Here is an 18,474-nt window from a genome sequence, read left to right as displayed (position 1 = left end):
GAAAAAACGTTTTTCTCAGATCATATTGTTTCAGTAATGCAAATTAGAAAGTGGCATTTACATAGTTAGCCTGGGTTTGATTTACTCGACATGGATGTAGCAGCGATCAACGTGACGAGGTTCATTATCATCATAGTCATTACTGCAAAGGTTTGAGCTATAAGTAGAGTGAATTTGATAACTTGTCACGAGAAACTTGGAGTTTTCATTAAAAGGTTAGTGCGATTTAAGCTTTTCATATCGACAATTAATTATTCTTCTATGAATGTCTATCATTCTCAGAACTTAAAGATAGAAAACCAAAGATCTAATCACATCACTAATCTTTTGTTACTTCTATTGTAACAAGTTCTTTTGGACACACATTTGACAATGTCGAAATCAAAATGTTCACTTTCATTTTACTTCACAAAGACACATTTTATCTGTACAAATAAAATGATGACTTTTGTTATTTATTATAACTCATTGAAGCATAATTTACTGAGTGATCATTTTATGTTATTCGTAAGTTTACAAACATTTACAAATCACCTAAGTAGAGGATTATTTAAAATCATGAGTCAATTGAAGCTAGACCACCATGGGAAACCTGGAAGCACTGGACAGCCGTTTCGTTCTATTATGGGACTCCTCAGCAGTACGCATCGACGATCACGCACTTACGAGATTCAAACCCAGGACCTACCAGTCTCGCACCAGAGCACTTAACCTCTAGATTTATTCTTTATGAGGAAACTTTCCTTTAAGTTTTACAACTGTTATGGAATATGTAGTCAAAAAGTAGCACAAACAAACTGCTAGATAGCTAGACCAAGTATTTGTATTTTCCTATTATGTGTGCTTAATATTTATTTTATAACCGAAGACAAAATCAAAACAATAAAAGTACACGCACACAGACAATTCGTTCAATCGTTTACTAAAGTATAATATTCTTTTTACTTATTACGCTATAGTTTATGATTACCAAGTATCAATTGATTCTGCATTATAAACTTTCATAGACATATACTACCGGGAAAATTATGTAGAATTTTCAATTCATGTGCAATGAAAAAATGTAAGATTTCTGAATCAAATGTAATGACTCCTACTGGTACTATGTGCGAAAGGATAAATTATACTGATGTACTTTATACAATTCTATCATATAGTCTTTATAAATACAACCATTGGGTTTAATGAGACTTATATATATAATGTAAAATATATCTTGACTGAAAACCACTAAATACCAACAAATATGTAGTCTCATAGTAGGATACAACCTTGAACTTTATATAATCTGTGTTCAATACCGTAAAAAAATTGTTTAGACCTATTATTGTTGTAATCTTGACTATAATAACTTTTGAGTGGTAACATTTGAATGTTTGAAAGCCATATAATTCTGTGAAATAAATTACATTTCCTACGAAGCATAATGTAACCTTAAACGCCAAGTTGTAAATACTGAGATTGATGTCACAACATTTTGGTACACTTAGCTCTCAGTTTGAACTATCAGCGGTCACCTTTGGGCCGAGCTTTAGTCAGGAATCGTTATCATAATATAAGCGATTTCTTTCATCAACGTGAAATAATAACAGGTACCGTGCTAGTGCTATTAAATAGGTTATTACTGATATATATATATATATATATATATATATATATATATATATATAACACTTCAGCGTTTTACAGTAAACAGAATCATTTCATAACTAGGTCAATCGTATATGTCATCACGTATTAGCACTAATATGTATTCGTGAAACTCTGTGGGTAAACTGTTCAGTTAGTTCTTTTTAGATTGTGCCAGTTCACATAGTATTAGTGTTTATGTTCGTTCGTTAGTGTAACATAATTTGAGAGTTCGAGAAAAGGAAAGTACTTGATTATGAAATCGGGAAAATATCTATTGTAAGTAACTAAAAAACCGATATGGAATAACATATTCTTGCTATATGGTTGAATATTGACAAACACTGTTTCGAGGTGAAATATTTATTTTGATTGTATACGTCGGCAAAAGTTTGTTCATATAAGCATATCTTAACCCTGAAGCCACAATTAAACAAAAATGTTTAGCTAATTTCGAATAAATTGAGCATTGGGTAGTTTGTTAAAAATAAATTAATATATTTGTAATATCCCAATGAGTAGAAAAATTAGATTTTCTGACGTTTCGTGACTTATTGTAAGCCACTTCTTCACAAAATAAATAACTAAATTAAAATTAATGCAAGTGTAAATAGTACAACGGAACAGTTGTTCCACTGGGATATTACAAATATATTATTTATTTTAAAACGTCTATCTTTTATAAGTTCATTACTTGATATCAGTGTACTCAATGTAAACGTTTATTGAAGTTTTAGAACATGATAAAACTGTTATTTGATGCAGATTCATGACTGATTAAACTAACTTACGAACAGTGTGAAACGACTCGACAAATTATTGATTTTCTCTCATATATATAAGTTAATGATGTCAGTAAATCCTTTTGAAAATTCTTTTTTTTTTGATTCAACGTCAAGTTACTGTATAGATAATAAAAAGTGAAGTCAAACTATTTCATTTCTTGCCTTCACCTGAAACATATTTTGTCATTTTGCTTAAGGAAAGATTCAGTAGCCAAGAAAGGAGAAAAGAGAAACAGTAACAGTTTATTAATGAATTTGTTCCCTACATTTTTCTTCTGTTGATAATCAATAAACATCATGACAAGAGTTAAAGATTATTGCCACTTTTGAAATTGCCTATTTTCGTGATCGTATTTTTTTTATTAGTCAACAGATGTAAAGTAATTGACTACTACTCCTAAATTGGAAATATACATAAGAGACAACAACGTATCACATTCAACTATACTGTACAAGTAAACATAATTTTATGAAAAACGAGTTTCTGCATAGGGAAATTGTGTAACTATCTGATGATTAATTTTAAATATTGTTCACTGTGTCTGATTAAATATTGATGAATTTTGCGTTGATAGCTTAATTTATCTCACCGATATTTCTCTTGATTGTTTATTGTATCCTTGTCATTTATAGCATTATGCATACAATTGTTGTCAATGTAGATAATGAACCGATAAGTTTTCTACCGAATGGTGGGTTAAACGTTTCCAAATTATTCATTTATAATTCAAGAATTATTGATGGTCGAATGAAATGGTATAAGGTAAAGTATAAACTTTTATAACTGTTCTATTAATTCTGTTTGCACATGAACGATGATTGAATTGATTATTTTTCATTTCAAACTTGTGTTTCTATAAATAGAAATTTCAACATTATCTTCGATGTGATATTGAGCAGTAAAATTGCAAGGACAAGAATGAGTTAATTTTCATTCCTCTTGATAAAGAAAAAATCACTTATGAGCTAGTCTATTCTTCTCAAAATATTGCTTATTCTTATTACTATGTACGGAATTAGAAGATATGTTGGAAATCCAGATGCACTTTAGAATAACTGCAGACGTATGTGAGCTCTCTGTATTACCTATACTGGATGATAAACATAATATATATCGCCAAATATTACGTATTGCGATAGGACTACACGAAATTCTACCGATTGACCGAACTCAGATATCCTAGTACGACCCCAATACTGTTCCCCAACTCTAATAAATCAGAACACAGCCGTTAAATGAGAATTGTTTATGGGGTCAGCAGCAGAACAAAAATACTTTACAGACAATGCATATTTATACAGTTAAGATGACTATGAACATTAACCAATGGAAAAAAAGGACACGTAAGTGTTATAGTTAGGACAACTGTAAATAATGACTATTAGGAAATAACATGTGAAAAGTTTGGAAACATACCACTTTACGTTCGAGATAATTTTTGGGATATTCCTGTGAATATCCTAACAAAACCATTTAGAATAATGACATGTCTAAGCATTTAAACCACGTGCAAATGTCTTAAATTTATATCATTCATAAAATTTAGAAGTTTGAGACAACTTCTCTCGTTATAGTTTGATAAGATTTAATAGAGAGTGAAAGATAAAAACTTTATTACTCACACCTAGAATGAATTCAGTTTGAACTTAATAAAGTTTCCTTTGAACACCATCTAGCAAAGCAGCACAGTTTTCCAAATTCAAATATGCTATTTCGTCTAGAAAATGCATTCTGATGTTTTACGTTTTCTTCACCAATTCAACATGCTCTAAAAAAGAGTAAAGTATGTCAAAATGATAACTTTATCTTGCTAGTTAGCTTTATATTGTTTCAGGAAACTACTCCTCAATATCTCTTTGTTTAGTACAGAAGTTAGTAATTACTGAACGAAATGATTTTAATTATGAAATTTACCACATTCAGTATCTTATACTAACAGGTATTTGTCACTTTCTTCTATTTTGATCGTTGACGGTGTTATATCACTTCACTTGGATTCATTGTAATTGTCATTAGATATCTAAACACCATCCATACAGGCCAATTTCAAAGTGATTTGAAAATGGTTGCTTTTTGATTTCAAAGCTATACCTTTAAAAACGATTAAAAAAACTTTCAAGGTATTTGACTCAACTTTAAAAATAAAGATACAGGTATTGAGTCTTTGAATTTAATTCTGCCAGTCTGTAATCAGCAACTTAAAATTCCTATATTATTTCATCAGGATAGGTAAAGTATGATTTAACTCGTTGTAACATCAAAGCAACTACGTTATTCTTTGAGATCAAATATATTCCTTAATGTTTAGAAACTATCCAGAATACATAATTCAAGTTGTACTTAATCAAGTAACTTTTTAAGGCGAAAAGAATACACAGAACCATATTACACTGATCAATCTCAGACTTATGAACTTTAGCAATACTTCAGCAAAAAAAAATATTTTATCCGCTGCCTTGGGGAATATAAAATTGAGTTTATTTAGTTTTTACGTAATGGGTTTTAAAAAAAATTTTTTGATATTGTGGAAAACTACCATAGAATAGATACAGAGACACGATTAACGAACATCTTATTCTCAATAGACTAGTAATCATTTACGAATAGTAACACAAAAGATAACAAAAACAGACTTAGTGAAAATAACTTCGATACTAAAATACTAGTGTCAAATGTAGCATTTTATATGTGATTTGATGTATAAAGACTCATAGCAGCAAAGATAATAAACTATCAAGTGAGAAATGTACGCGTAAAAAGAAACATTGTCCCATTAATTTGAATTTTCTCCTGATGGATACATTTTATCTACTTTATATTAGCGAATGTTTATCGGCAAATCGCACTACATTTTATCTATTTACTGGTTGATATGAAAAGGGAGTTTGAATATTAATTTTACTTAGAACGATATTCAAATCACTTATTTGTATTATGAATAAATTCTCATGTAGGTTGGGACATGGTCAATGAGCAGTAAATGGGGTCGAAGCAAATCAAGATTGAGAATAGATGGTGTAACATGGCCTGGCGCATCTAATTCTCCACCTAAAGGTCGACCAAGTAAATTCAAACTACGTGTAGTAACTATTAAAGAAATACCGTTTGTAATTTATACCAAAGCACAAGTAAGATTATCATATTACACACTTTTGATTAAAGAAGGTTATGAATTAAAATATGAGTATCTACATTTTGTAAGGTTAATATGTGTAAGTCTTTGTAAAATGAAATTGTTTTTCCCCAGCAAATCACTAGATACAATAAGCTTACGTCACAGAAATTACACAACTTTAACCCTATGATTATCTATTGTGATAATCAATACCACAAAAGATGCAATTGTGAAGTTAATGTACTCGTAAGAAATCAGTTGTAGTGACTTATTTTAGGTCCTTTATGCTTTGTTATTCATGTGTAAAGTTGCGCACTATTAATGAATAATCTTCTTGATTATAAAACAAATAATCAGTGATATGAATTCACATTAGTTTTGTAAATGGTTACTATCATAATGAAGTGTCTATTTTTGACTCGATAAAATACGCATATGATTTTAAAGAAAGAAACACTAAGTTATTCAAAAACACGAGCGGATACATTGAAACGTCATAAGGCTTGATAATGAAAGGTTTCACCAACAATCTGGATCAGTTAAACCTATAGATGATGGTAATAAATAATTCGGTTTCTTTCTACACATAACGTGTCGTCAAAAGCATGTTAATGAAGAAAGAAATACAGGCGGCAATCAAGTCATAAATTTTATTATAAATTGTTTAAAACAGAGTTAAACTTTTATTTTGTCAGTATGCAATACAGGATACGAATAATATAGACCTTCGCATTTTCGTTTCAGAATTTCAAAATTAAATTAATACAAATCATTGTTAAACAAAGTGAATGTTAAATACGATGTAAATATACAAATTTATTTGTAGTTGTAATGGATTCTTCGTAACATTTCTTATCAAACGGTCGATCCTGAAAAGAAAACATCATCCCCACTATCTAGAACAGCATTCTAAAAAATTTAACACACATATGGTTTTTTTCACAGTGGAAATGACCTTTATAGTTTCAAGAAATACATTATTGTGATGTCAATGACTATTAAAATTGTAAACTGAGCAAGTTTATGTGTTCTATACTTACATACTCACGCCTGTTACCACTCGTAGAGGAGTATAGGCCACCAACCACCAGCATTCTCCATCCGACTCTGTCCTGGGCGATCCTTTCCAGTTCTATCCAGCTGTTATTCATCCTGTTCACACCTGCTTCCATTTCCCAACGTAGTGTGTTATTCGGCCTTCCACTTTTCCGCTTTACTTCAGCATTCCAAGTCAGCGCTCGACTCGTGATGCAGTTTGGTGATTTCCTCAATGTACATCTTATCCACTTCCAACGTTTTTTCCTAATTCCCTCATCCGGAAGTTGGTTTGTCCTCTCCCACAGAAAGCTATTGCTGATGGTATCCGGCTAATGGATGTTGAGTATCTTACGCATACAACTATTTGTAAATACTTGTACCTTTTTGATGGTAGCTGTAGTAGTTCTCTATGTTTCAGCTCTGTACAGTAGGACTGTCTTAATGTTCGTATTGAAGATTCTCATTCTGAAGTTAGTTGACAGGTGTTTTGAGTTTCATATGTTCTTCAACTGCAGGAATGCGGCCCTTGCTTTGCCAATCATTGCCTTTACATCTGCACCTGATCTTCCGTGTTCATCGACGATACCTCAAAGTTACGTGAAAGACTCCACATCTTTCAGAGCTTCTCCATCAAGTGCAGTTGTGTTGGTGTTCCCCGTATTGTATTTGACGATCTTGCCATTTTCCCTTGTGTATGTTGAGGCCTACTGATGCAGTGACTGCTGCTACACTAGCTGTTTTCATTTACATTTCTTCATGTGTATGGGATAGAAGAGCTAGGTCATCCACTAAATCCAAATAGTCTAGTTATATCCAATCTATCCGTTGTATTCCGCGCTTCCTCTCAGATGTCAAGGTCTTCATAATCCAGTCGACCACCAGAAGAAAGAGAAGAGGAGAGAGTAAGCAGTCTTGTCTGACTCCGGTCCTCACCTGGAATGCAGCTGTCCTCCGTGCATCACTTTGCATTGTAGTCCATCATATGAATTCCGGATGAAGTTGACTATCTTCTCGGGTACACCATAGTGTAGAAGTTTCCATAAAGTCTTCCTATCTACACTGTCGAATACCTTCTCATTGTCAGTAAAGTTGATGTATAGTGACGAATTCCACTCAACTGATTGTTCAACAGTGATCCATAGTGTTGCGATTTGATTTGTGCACGACAGAATTTAGAAATCTCTCCCCACTTTTATTTCCCTCTCTCAGTCCATGTCGTCCCATTATATCTTCATATCCGGTGTTGTCCATTCCGACTTTGACGTTTAGGTCTCCCATCAAGAGTTTTATGTGTTTTATGTGATAAATAAATCCCGGAAATTCGAAGTTCAACAGGTATTCGACATTTATAACCTACCTCAATAGTTTCAATAGGTTGAATTTACTGAAAGTAAAGATCAGTCATCAAAGTCTTTAGTAATGCTACCGCACTGCACATTGTACTACTCATAAACTCTCTTTTTCTTAACTCAGATGAATAATCCATCTCACCCTCTCAAACTTTACTGCCAAAAAAATATGTATTGTATTCCTCCTATATAATTTGTTGGCTGTAATAAATTGTGCGCTTGATATCAATGATACTAGCAACCATCGAATCCAAACCCTTTAATCTCTAGCTGTGGAAACAAATCAAATTAAAGAAAAAACTAAATGCTTGACAGTGCTTTATTTAAACGCAAGTTCCGTTTTTCTCTTTCTCTAAATTCTATTACAAGGAAGGTGGAACATGTGATGCGAATTCGATTCCGTGCAAACTTAGACCACAGTCTTTACAAGATGAAGATATATCTGGAAAGAATTCAATCATACATAAAACTTTAAGTTCACTTGGATTAAATTCTTATGCTAAAGATCTCAACAAAAAAATTAAACCCGAATCGATAACTGGAAATTTTAGCAATTTGCCAGAATTAAATAATGTAAATGAGAACAGTTCAATTAGTTATGTAGATGGTTGTTGTTCCGGACTGACAATGGACTTACTAATGGAATTAATGAAAGACTTAAATTTCGATGTGGAAATGTATGAAGTTAAGGATGGTTTCTGGGGGGCTTGGACAGTAAGTTTTCAGAAATAAATGGTAACATTATAGTTTATTTTAATAATTGTTTTTCATTACAAATATTGTCTCCAAAATTAAAAGATACCATTTTGACAAGCTACAATCAAAAGCTTTGAATTATAGAGCTTGATTTTTAAGACTTAGTGGGAATGGTATACTCATCAGCGGCTGGTGATGAAATGAATGTCTCCAAATTCTAGCGGAAAGTCCATACTGATCGATGACAACGGGTGACGCTGTGCTAAATTGCAAATTGACTGAAAACAGTCAAACTAAAAAAAAACACTTCTTTCTTGAACTAGTGTTTGGTTAGTTTTCAGTCATTCATAATTTTTTAAACACAATGGAAGGACTTAATCATGATCAGATAATAAATAGTATAATAAATCATTATTAAATTTAACAAAAATGCCTACAAGTAGGCAGAATACGACCCAATATAATTATCTTTTACTTAAACTTCAGATTCGGACACAATTTTATCGTCCAAAAACTTAAAACCGATTTACTATGCAGAACTAAAATAAAAAACCGAAATGATAAACGTTAATTTTTGTCACCGGCTGGAATCAACTAGGAAACCACTGGAAATCAGGAAGCTGTTTCTTTCTCGTATGGGATTCCTCAACGGTATACTCGTAGTGCCGTGCTTCATTGATAGTTCACTTCGATAACCGTTATTATACCAATCTTAACGGTGCGTAAAATCAGAAGGCAAAAGGAAGCGGCAACTACATTCTTATTGATGAATGATACAGATGAGAAAGCTGTGGGCACATGAACAAGTGTAAGCGAGCGAAGCAAAGATGACGCATAGTGGAGATGGCTGGGAAGCCAACTGAGAGCGAAGCGAAAATAATGCGTAATGGAGATTGGCGGAGAAGCCAACTCGCTATGAGCAAGCATTACTCAATATTTATAATCAGACAAAAATGAATGACAGACATATGATGAATAAGATACGAAGGGTACATACATATGCGCTCATATAACAAGGTAGTCAAGGTTAATAAGCGAATAATGAACAGGATCGAAATATGACTCACAATATATAGGTGAATTGGCTTGGCCAGTAGCTAGAAAAAAGTATATGGGCTTAACATATAAACTGATACTACATACTTTCCAACGGGTGTTTGTTTTGATCCGTGAATAAGCTTTAGGTTCGCACTATAGAGGAGTCTCATGCAAAAATGAGACGGATATACAGGATAAGCATAAAACCAAGCAATTGTTTTATTTGGCGAAGTATCTGTTCCTATAATTCAGAGTTGATGAATGATACTTGAGCATTTATCTTCTTTCAACGTTCACATACTGAAATATGTAGCCTTGACGACATTGTGGACAAAATGAGAAAAGATATGGAAATACTAATACGGTAACAGTTGGACACAATGTAATAGTGGTGAGATAAAATAGTTGTTGATTGGAGGTATATTGTTCATCATTAATATATTCAGTGGATTGAACATACATTTTTAAATACGAATTGTCAGGATTCGATAACTTGTTCACGCTTCAAGATAAACTTTCTGCAAGGTTTCGATATATTACATAAATAACTTTTCAGTATTGCTATCGTTTCCCTAATCATGGAAAAATAAACTTTTAAGTGTTAACATCAAAATCCTTTTAATAGGCTTCAATCATTTGGCTTTCTGATGTGGGAGACAAGATATCTTCGTCAAATTACAACATTAATTTCAACGATTAAATTCATGTTCCGTGGTAAGTTTGCAAATGCTGATGAAAATTTACCACAAAGACTAGCCTAAGATTAGTGAATTATATAAAGTCATGAGCTAGTAGAAAGTGAGGCCTACTACGGTTTATTTCTACATTTATAAGTTGCGTTACAAGCGCTTGATTACAAAGAATTCGCTTGTTAATCATTTTCAAGACTTAAAAGATAACCAGTTTGTGTCCACCTAAAATTTGAATGTCTGACAAATAAGTTTTGAAGAGTTAATTTTCTTTTAGGTTAAGGTTTCAAGTAAGTCATTCAGGATAACTTGTAAAAATCCTTTTCGGTCTTTTCTCAAACCTTGTTACCATAAGTACTATATTCACGTTCATAAATGCAATTGAAAATGATTTCAAGAATAGCACCAGTTTAACCTTAATTGGTTTTATTGTCATTTGGAGGTATAAAATAGAGTCATGTGAGCTATAGAAAACCTTATTTTAGTTGAGTTATTAATTGTCTGTCAGAGAAAATTGTGTTTTACAAAACTGTATTGGTACAAATTTCATACCAATCAAGTATAACACAATGGGTTTTGAGCATCAATTCACTATCACTACTTTGTATGAAGTTTTTAGGCTATATGTGTTGTCATTTACCATTTAATTAACTGAATAATACTGTTTTTGGAATATTGACATTTGTATTTGAAAGCCAGATGGATGGAATGGTATTATACGTGATCTAATGGATAATAGAGCTGATATGGCAGTAACATCGTTGAAAATCACACCTAATCGATCCCAGCAAATTGAATTTAGTGTACCATTTCTAGAAACAGGTATAGCAGTTGCAGTGGCTTTAAGAGAAGGTGCTATAGCTCCAACAGCTTTTTTAAGTAAGTTGAATACTTGTTGTATTCTTTGTGGAATATTTTAAGTAGTTGATCTTAGTTTTCATTGCGCACTGACTTCAGGTTAATAAGCACGGAAAATAATTTGAAACTACTATGTTGTGTACATATACCACCTTGCATGGCATTCATTCCAGGATATTTAGGTCTCACAGTAAACACGATTCTCTTAGACTACTTAACTAAGACCCAGAGACCTATATTTCGAGCTCCAGTTCACTCGTGATACGGTTCGATGATCAACTTAAATCATAGTGAATATGTATTACTTTAAAACTGTTTGAACTTTAACGATAAAGGCTTCTCAACAGCACTTCAACAATTCATCTTGAAGCTAACCACTAATGGGGTGTGTAGTTGTTCACTACTTAATGATCTCATACTTAAATGAAACAGATGTTTAGCAACCTTCTAGTTCTCTATTTGATACCGATCCGACTAGAAATAAGTGATAAACTGGATACCATAATAGTGCCAACCAAACAAAAAATTGGTACATAAATCCATAATATTTTTCACCTACATCCATGAACCTGACCACATTCTATGCATGAATACGAATAATCAAAGCAATCGCCTAATTCAACTTTATGCTTGGTATCAGTAAATAATTTTCAATTGAGGTATGCAACATCACAGCAATTTCCTTTTCCATTACATAGTTAATTGGTTCATTGAGACTGTCACGTTTTCGTTAATTATACACACTTTACTCAATGACTGAAGGAGATACGTTGTGCTTAATTTAACAGAACAATGAGAATAATTTCTGGAAAAAAATTGTGTACACGTTTATCTTTATGATGAAATGTATTCGACTATCGCCAAACACAGTACACTTAACATATATAAACATCATTGCAATTTTTCATAAACCTAAGGCTAAAGATAAACTATATTCAAGATACCTTATCACAACGACAGTACTTATAATGTAGAATGCATGTTTTGAGATTGCCAAAACTACTAGATAAAATTAATAAGCTTTACAGAAACTTGCATTTTTCCTATTGCAGTGTGTAGTATAAGGATAACCTGTGACACCCTTCCACTTAATAAAATAAACTCACCTTGATTTACCTCTGTGAAAAGACAGTCTATATTGTTATTAAACATAAATATTGATCCAAATATCTGCCCGATAACCGACCATTAGAAAGATATATATATATATATATATATATATATATATATATATATATATATATATATATATATATATATATATATATATATATGAGAAACCGGTTTTATAGAGATGAAAATCTAAAAAATTATATTGAGAAAAATAATACGTAGAGTTGGTACAAACTGAGCGTGCAACTGTTAATCAGAAAGTAAAAAACAGTTACGAAGTGATAATTGTCACAAAAGTTTATGATAACATTCTTGTTATGAATTGACGATCAATGCCCGATTTGAAAATTTCTATGATCGATTGAGTGTGCTAGTCCCCAAGACTTGAGTTAATCAGAGTTCGTGTAAAGTTAAACTGATAGACACAGTACACATATTTCATATTCCTGGAACAAAGTAGGGAAGCACAATTAACTTCTCAGTAATTTAAATCACTAGAAAAATTACTAACAAACCCTGAGGTTATCCCGCTGAAGCCTAATGAAAAATCATGGGTGGTGAGTAAAAAATAAAAATGCTATGAATCCTCAACGAAGGCAGTAAATATATGTCTGATGTTGAATTTTAAAGAATTAGTAAACTAGAAGAATAAATTCAAACCTAGTTGAAGTACTACACATTGAAATTATTTTAAAAAGGGACTTAATTTTTTGAAATCTACGCGTTCTGAATCTCCTCATTTATATGGATTACTTAAGATTTATAAAATAATCAATCCTTTACATCTAATTTTATCAGCATGAAATCTTATCCGAATTCATTTGTGTAAGTATTCTCTGAAGGATTTTTGGAGTTCATAGATTAAGTGATATTATTATTGAAAAAAAGAATGTATTCATTTGAATTGAATACCTTGTTCACAAATGTACCTATTGATATTTTATCCGATTATATATCTTTGAGTAATCTTACATTACATATTCATTTAACGACTTTTAGAGATTGGCTACTATTGTGCACCCAAAAATTCTAGTCCATATTTGAAGGTGAATACTTTAGCCAGATTTATGGGATTACTGCGGATAGTCTGTTAGGACGATTATTACCTAGAAAGTTTATGATATATTGAGAACCTAACTGAAGTGCTAACCAAAAACACGTGTCTTTAAGAGATATGTGGATAAAATCGTACTTATCTGTGATAAAACAGATGTGAATAGCTAACTGAATCAACCTAACACTCTAAAACCATATGTCTTTCTCAAGAGAAGAGGACAAACCGGGTCTATATCTTGAATATACTTATAAGTAGAAGAAATGGTTCAGTCAGACGATCCGTCTACAGAAAGCCAATTTGGACGGGTCAGTATCTTAGTTATCATAGTTACTGGTCAGTTTAAAAAAACTGGGCTTGATGAAGGGCCTATTTAATAGGATCGGTCATATTCGCACAAAAGATACTTTTGAAGACGAAATGATAACTGAAAAAGAAACAACGATGGAGAATGGATATCCCCTGAAGCTGAATGTCACAGTACCATGAGACCTGTTACACCTATGGCATCAAAAAGGCCTGTTCACATCATCTCACTATTCGAAAATGAGTCGAGACAAAGGTCCAAATTAGTTGTTAGTACAATGTACTATGCAGTAAAGGTCATTATCATTGAAAAAACACTGCTGATGCTTCACCAAAAACTTAAACGGCATGTAATCGATTGTATTACATCTCACTGTTTAATGATTTACATGTTTGCGGTCAAATAGCTATATATATCGTGATTTGTAAGTAAGAGTCTCCGAACGCGTACCAAAATAGCCGCGGAAACAAATAAAATCAAAGGAGTCAATATAAGTATACGATAAAGTCATTTTCCCTCGTTATAAGGCAAGTAAAACAGGTCATAGGATTGATACTAACTTGGCCTTAGTGGTTTTGTTCAAACGTTCAAGGAAGTATACTAATGTTTATTGAAGCCTTGGCTATTCAAAAATTCTAACTTGCTTTATGTATACAAAAGCAATTTGTTTCTATCCTAAACCTACCCTATTAATAAATTTACTACCCAGAGTGATGAATCTTACATTGTTTTCCATATTATTCTCTATCTTATCTTTGCTTCCTCTTACATTTCATTTGTCTAAATGACCTTTTCTACTTCATACATGAATATTCTTAATATGTGATCAGATTGTTCGAAATGTATCGGGGTGATATAGCACTTTAGTTCTGATAATCTGTCTTCTTATTACATTATCTAAATTTATCAAAAACACTGTCCTGAAATTTTTATGAATAGTATTTATTAACTTTTTGGTGTAAAGGAAAGCTTTTACTTATTTTTTCATAGACTATTATTATGGATTAAACTGAAAGATCATAGAAAACTAAGAGAGATTGTTCTCATGTCCCTGAGAGTAATAATTATTTTTTACTCCGCAGTTCTATGACCTTTTCATTCACTTTTAACCATACTCAACATGAACATGCGAAAACTGATGTTTGTAAACCCCAAAAACATACCCAAACTTATGAGGTTGATGTAGTGTAGTATGCTTCCGTGTATACAATCCATATCTGAAGTCTATATATAACCATTTTTTTAAAAATTACAAATTTGGATTGTTTCAAACAAAAACCAACTACTATATCAAAATTAGTAGTGTACTAGTGCTTACTAAATGTGCAATCTGATTTTTTGACTGAATTTTACATAACCTAGACAGTTGTATAATGTGTATAGTTACATTTGATATTTCAATGCTAAAGACATCATTTGATGTTGTGGTGGATCCCAGCAAAAGAGCTTAGTCAAAATATAACAATACGCAAAGTTACCAACAATATACCAAAAGAATTAACACTACAAACCTAAGCGTATGTCTATGAGTAACGCAAAAGGTAACAATTACAGTTAATTTATAAAAAGGTATATTGAGCAACAAAATGGTAACAGTGTTATGAAATGAATGTTACTTGTAAGCTGCTTTCTGAGATAAAAACCACAAATAAGTTCACTTGGTTAACAAAGGTTCCTCTGCACGTGATAGCACCGACGGCATAATGAAGAAGATTAAATCCTGTAGTATTATTTAATAATGATCCGGGCCGAAGCTCCAACGTAGTGTGAGAAGGCCTAAAAGGATGCTATAATACTATTATAATCTTCAATCAAGGGTTGTGGCCAATAAAGCAGAAGAATGAACGGCGGAGATAGCGTTTACATTTTAAGAACCGCGGTAGTGCGGTATATGTTAGATATAACCAAACAAATACATTCGTTCCTTTACCATTGATACAGAGGAACAATAGATATTGAGTATAAATGTGGTTACATATAAAGTGTGACAATTAGGAAAAATATGTGGTCTTTCTTTTGTCGTTACAAAAAATCGCTGAATACACATGTCACAATAATGTCTATATTCTGCGTTAAATAGTTTAAAAGAATTATGATGTTACAACTTAAAAAATGTCCTGGGAAGTTTATAATATGTTGCTATATATCACATCAAACGCGTGAACTAATGTCCTTTCTGTGATTCTACTGGTGTATTTTTGACAGATCCTAAATCTATATTTAGATAGTTATAAGAAGTTAGCTAAAGATAAACTTGCTAAGCAAGTTTGAAAATATGGTTTGTCTGTTAAGGTGGTTAACAAATAGTGAATAATGTCCCATCTGAAAAATACAAGGAAGAATGGGATGGTAGAATAGCGTAAGCGAACATGTGTTCAACCCTTCTAATTGAAACAAGTTTAAAGCAATGACTAGGAGAATTTACAAAATGTAAGATAAACTAGATAATGTGGTATATTTAATAAGGCCAATATAGTGTATTTGATTTTCATCAGTGTAGTACATGTTATTGCCACATTGCTCCACCTTAATCTAAACATTGAATATTAACTAAAATGTGAATTGAATTTTTACTCCCATAAACTGATTAAGGTTATTTTTATCAAAGACTGATTATCCGGGAAATAATTATCGGGAACCAGGTAGGATTAGACTACGTTAGAAATATTACCGATAGGAATAGAATATAGTTGTGGGTTTTGATTTTCTGGTACAACTGTATTATGGATTTTCTTGCAAAAAGGTCGTGTTCTCGATCTTGCATGAGATCAAAGTGTGAGCTGCTGAGGAAGCTCAAACTAGAAAAAAGCCAGTTATCTAATGTTCTCCTATTAAACAGCTGTAAAAACTAGGTACTAATTAAAAAATCTTCATAATCCCCCTCTGGTTTAAGTAGCACGCTCATTTTATTTTTCTTATTTAATAGAGCCATATGATTATCAATGCTGGTGTGTAATCCTCGTATTCAGTGTTCACGCAACAGGTGCAGCATTGTACATTTATGAATGGTTTAGTCCAAATGGAATGAATCGTGGACATACAACGGATCAAAGTGAGCTCATTTGTCTTTTGAAATGTAAAAATTAAGTGTTCAGAAAATTACAGCATGAACCAATTTATTATTGTATTGAGATAGTTTTGCTTATTCACAGTCAAATAATTTTGATTAGTATTTATTACTTTTTTGAACGACATCATTACCTAGTTCGCCTATTGGCAGATTTTTCAGTAACAGTTTTGTTTTTAGGATTTAGTTGTAAATAACATTAGCAACCAATACATCAAACTATGACCTAATGATTAAAGTATTATACGTTGAAGTATTAGGTTGTAGGTTAGAACTCAGCTCTACTAAATTTAGTTTAAACAAGCCTTTCGGCTAAAAAAAACTGTGGTTTAATGACAAACACCCATAATCTGATCAACGTTGATCAAGGGTCACTAATGTGAGTTTTAGGAGAGTAAAGATTTCTCTTGAAAGTTGAGTTAATGAAAGTAGGGTACCGAATGAGTGGGACGTAATAAGACGGAATATTTAGTCACCGAAACTGGCTATCTTTCCAGTTAAAATAACACACATTACACACGAAAAATGAATGAAATACAAAGAAAATCATTTAAAACAGGTAACTGCAGAATAAAGGTCTTTTAAAGTAATTTCATGATATATAAAACTTAAGTACAGCTGTCATATATAGCCTAAAGCAATTAATTTACAAATCAAATATTCACGGTAGTGCTTCAGTAGTCAAACTATTTTTGTTTTTAAGTCGGATATGACTGTTTCGCTGTTCTTTCTTTTAATAGATCATCGATTCTCATTTTTTCGTTCACTTTGGCTTATCTGGTCAATGTTATTCGGCGCTGCTGTAAATGCGGATAATCCAAGAGGGATGGCTAGTCGGTTTATGGCCAATATATGGGCATTATTCGCTCTTGTATTTTTAGCATCGTATACCGCTAACTTAGCTGCTTTTATGATTGCTAAAGAAGATTATTTTGACTTGAGTGGTATAAATGATTGGCGTGTAAGTCAACTGAGAAATTGATTTGCTAGTTAACGAATTTTTTCTCTGAGTTGATTAGTAGATGATATCTGATTGGCTAGTGAGACCCTATTTGTTTACAGTTATGATTTTGCCATAGAATCTCCAATAACTGCCAAGGATATTATTATTGTACGTATTACTCAATTAAAACAGTTCATTTTCCATATAGTATGGAATTGTAAGTAAATCGAAATACAAAAAAACCTTTTTGCTCGGAACGTTTTGCTTTTTACCCATTTTTGATATATTTTGTGAGAATTTAGACGCTTGCTGAGCTTGATAATTTGGTAGCAAGCTGGATTTACGCACATTTAAGTTAGTATTAATGCTCCAAATCGTATTTGGAGCATTTTAATATTTGATTATTGATTCTAACCAATTACCTTGTAAAAGCCATTGTGTTATCTCATGAGTGGTTTTGATCGAATACTACCGAACAGACTAATTAGTGATCGATTATTATTAATCTTTCAGCTTTACAGAAGATTAATAGCAACCCTAACTGCTCAGAGGCAACGTCTAGAATTTTAGTACCCGGTAACATTGATTTAACTTTTTGCACTTAATGTGCTCTGAAGATTATTGAAGTGTCATTGAGTACAGAACCCAGGTTTATAGTTCCCTGTCGACTTACTTCATCTTATTAGTATTAACCACATGCCTTATTTTAAGGGTTTATTTAATAAATTGCTAATACTTATTTATTTAAACACTTTATCACAAAGCAATACACCTCTCATATATTAAAACAAA

At 32.2% G+C, this 18,474-nt stretch overlaps 1 protein-coding gene across 1 annotated transcript in view; it reads left to right on the top strand.

Moving 5' to 3' along the window:
• Smp_147390 (putative glutamate receptor, NMDA) overlaps positions 1-18,474 on the top strand; it is a gene marked incomplete at both ends in the record, with an annotated part of 30,415 nt that overhangs the window by 2,566 nt on the left and 9,375 nt on the right. The window contains 6 exons of the mRNA XM_018789267.1: positions 3,048-3,177; positions 5,370-5,617; positions 8,469-8,635; positions 11,040-11,219; positions 16,599-16,736; positions 17,480-17,700. Of these exons, the coding sequence (XP_018654727.1) occupies positions 3,048-3,177; positions 5,370-5,617; positions 8,469-8,635; positions 11,040-11,219; positions 16,599-16,736; positions 17,480-17,700 (1,084 nt within the window). The remainder of the gene's footprint in view (positions 1-3,047; positions 3,178-5,369; positions 5,618-8,468; positions 8,636-11,039; positions 11,220-16,598; positions 16,737-17,479; positions 17,701-18,474) is intronic.

The sequence above is a fragment of the Schistosoma mansoni genome, chromosome W (assembly GCF_000237925.1).
Source record: "Schistosoma mansoni strain Puerto Rico chromosome W, complete genome".
Classification (NCBI taxonomy): Eukaryota; Metazoa; Platyhelminthes; class Trematoda; order Strigeidida; family Schistosomatidae; genus Schistosoma; species Schistosoma mansoni.
Note: the sequence above shows the minus strand (reverse complement) of the source record. Positions and strands in the feature narration are given on the sequence as shown.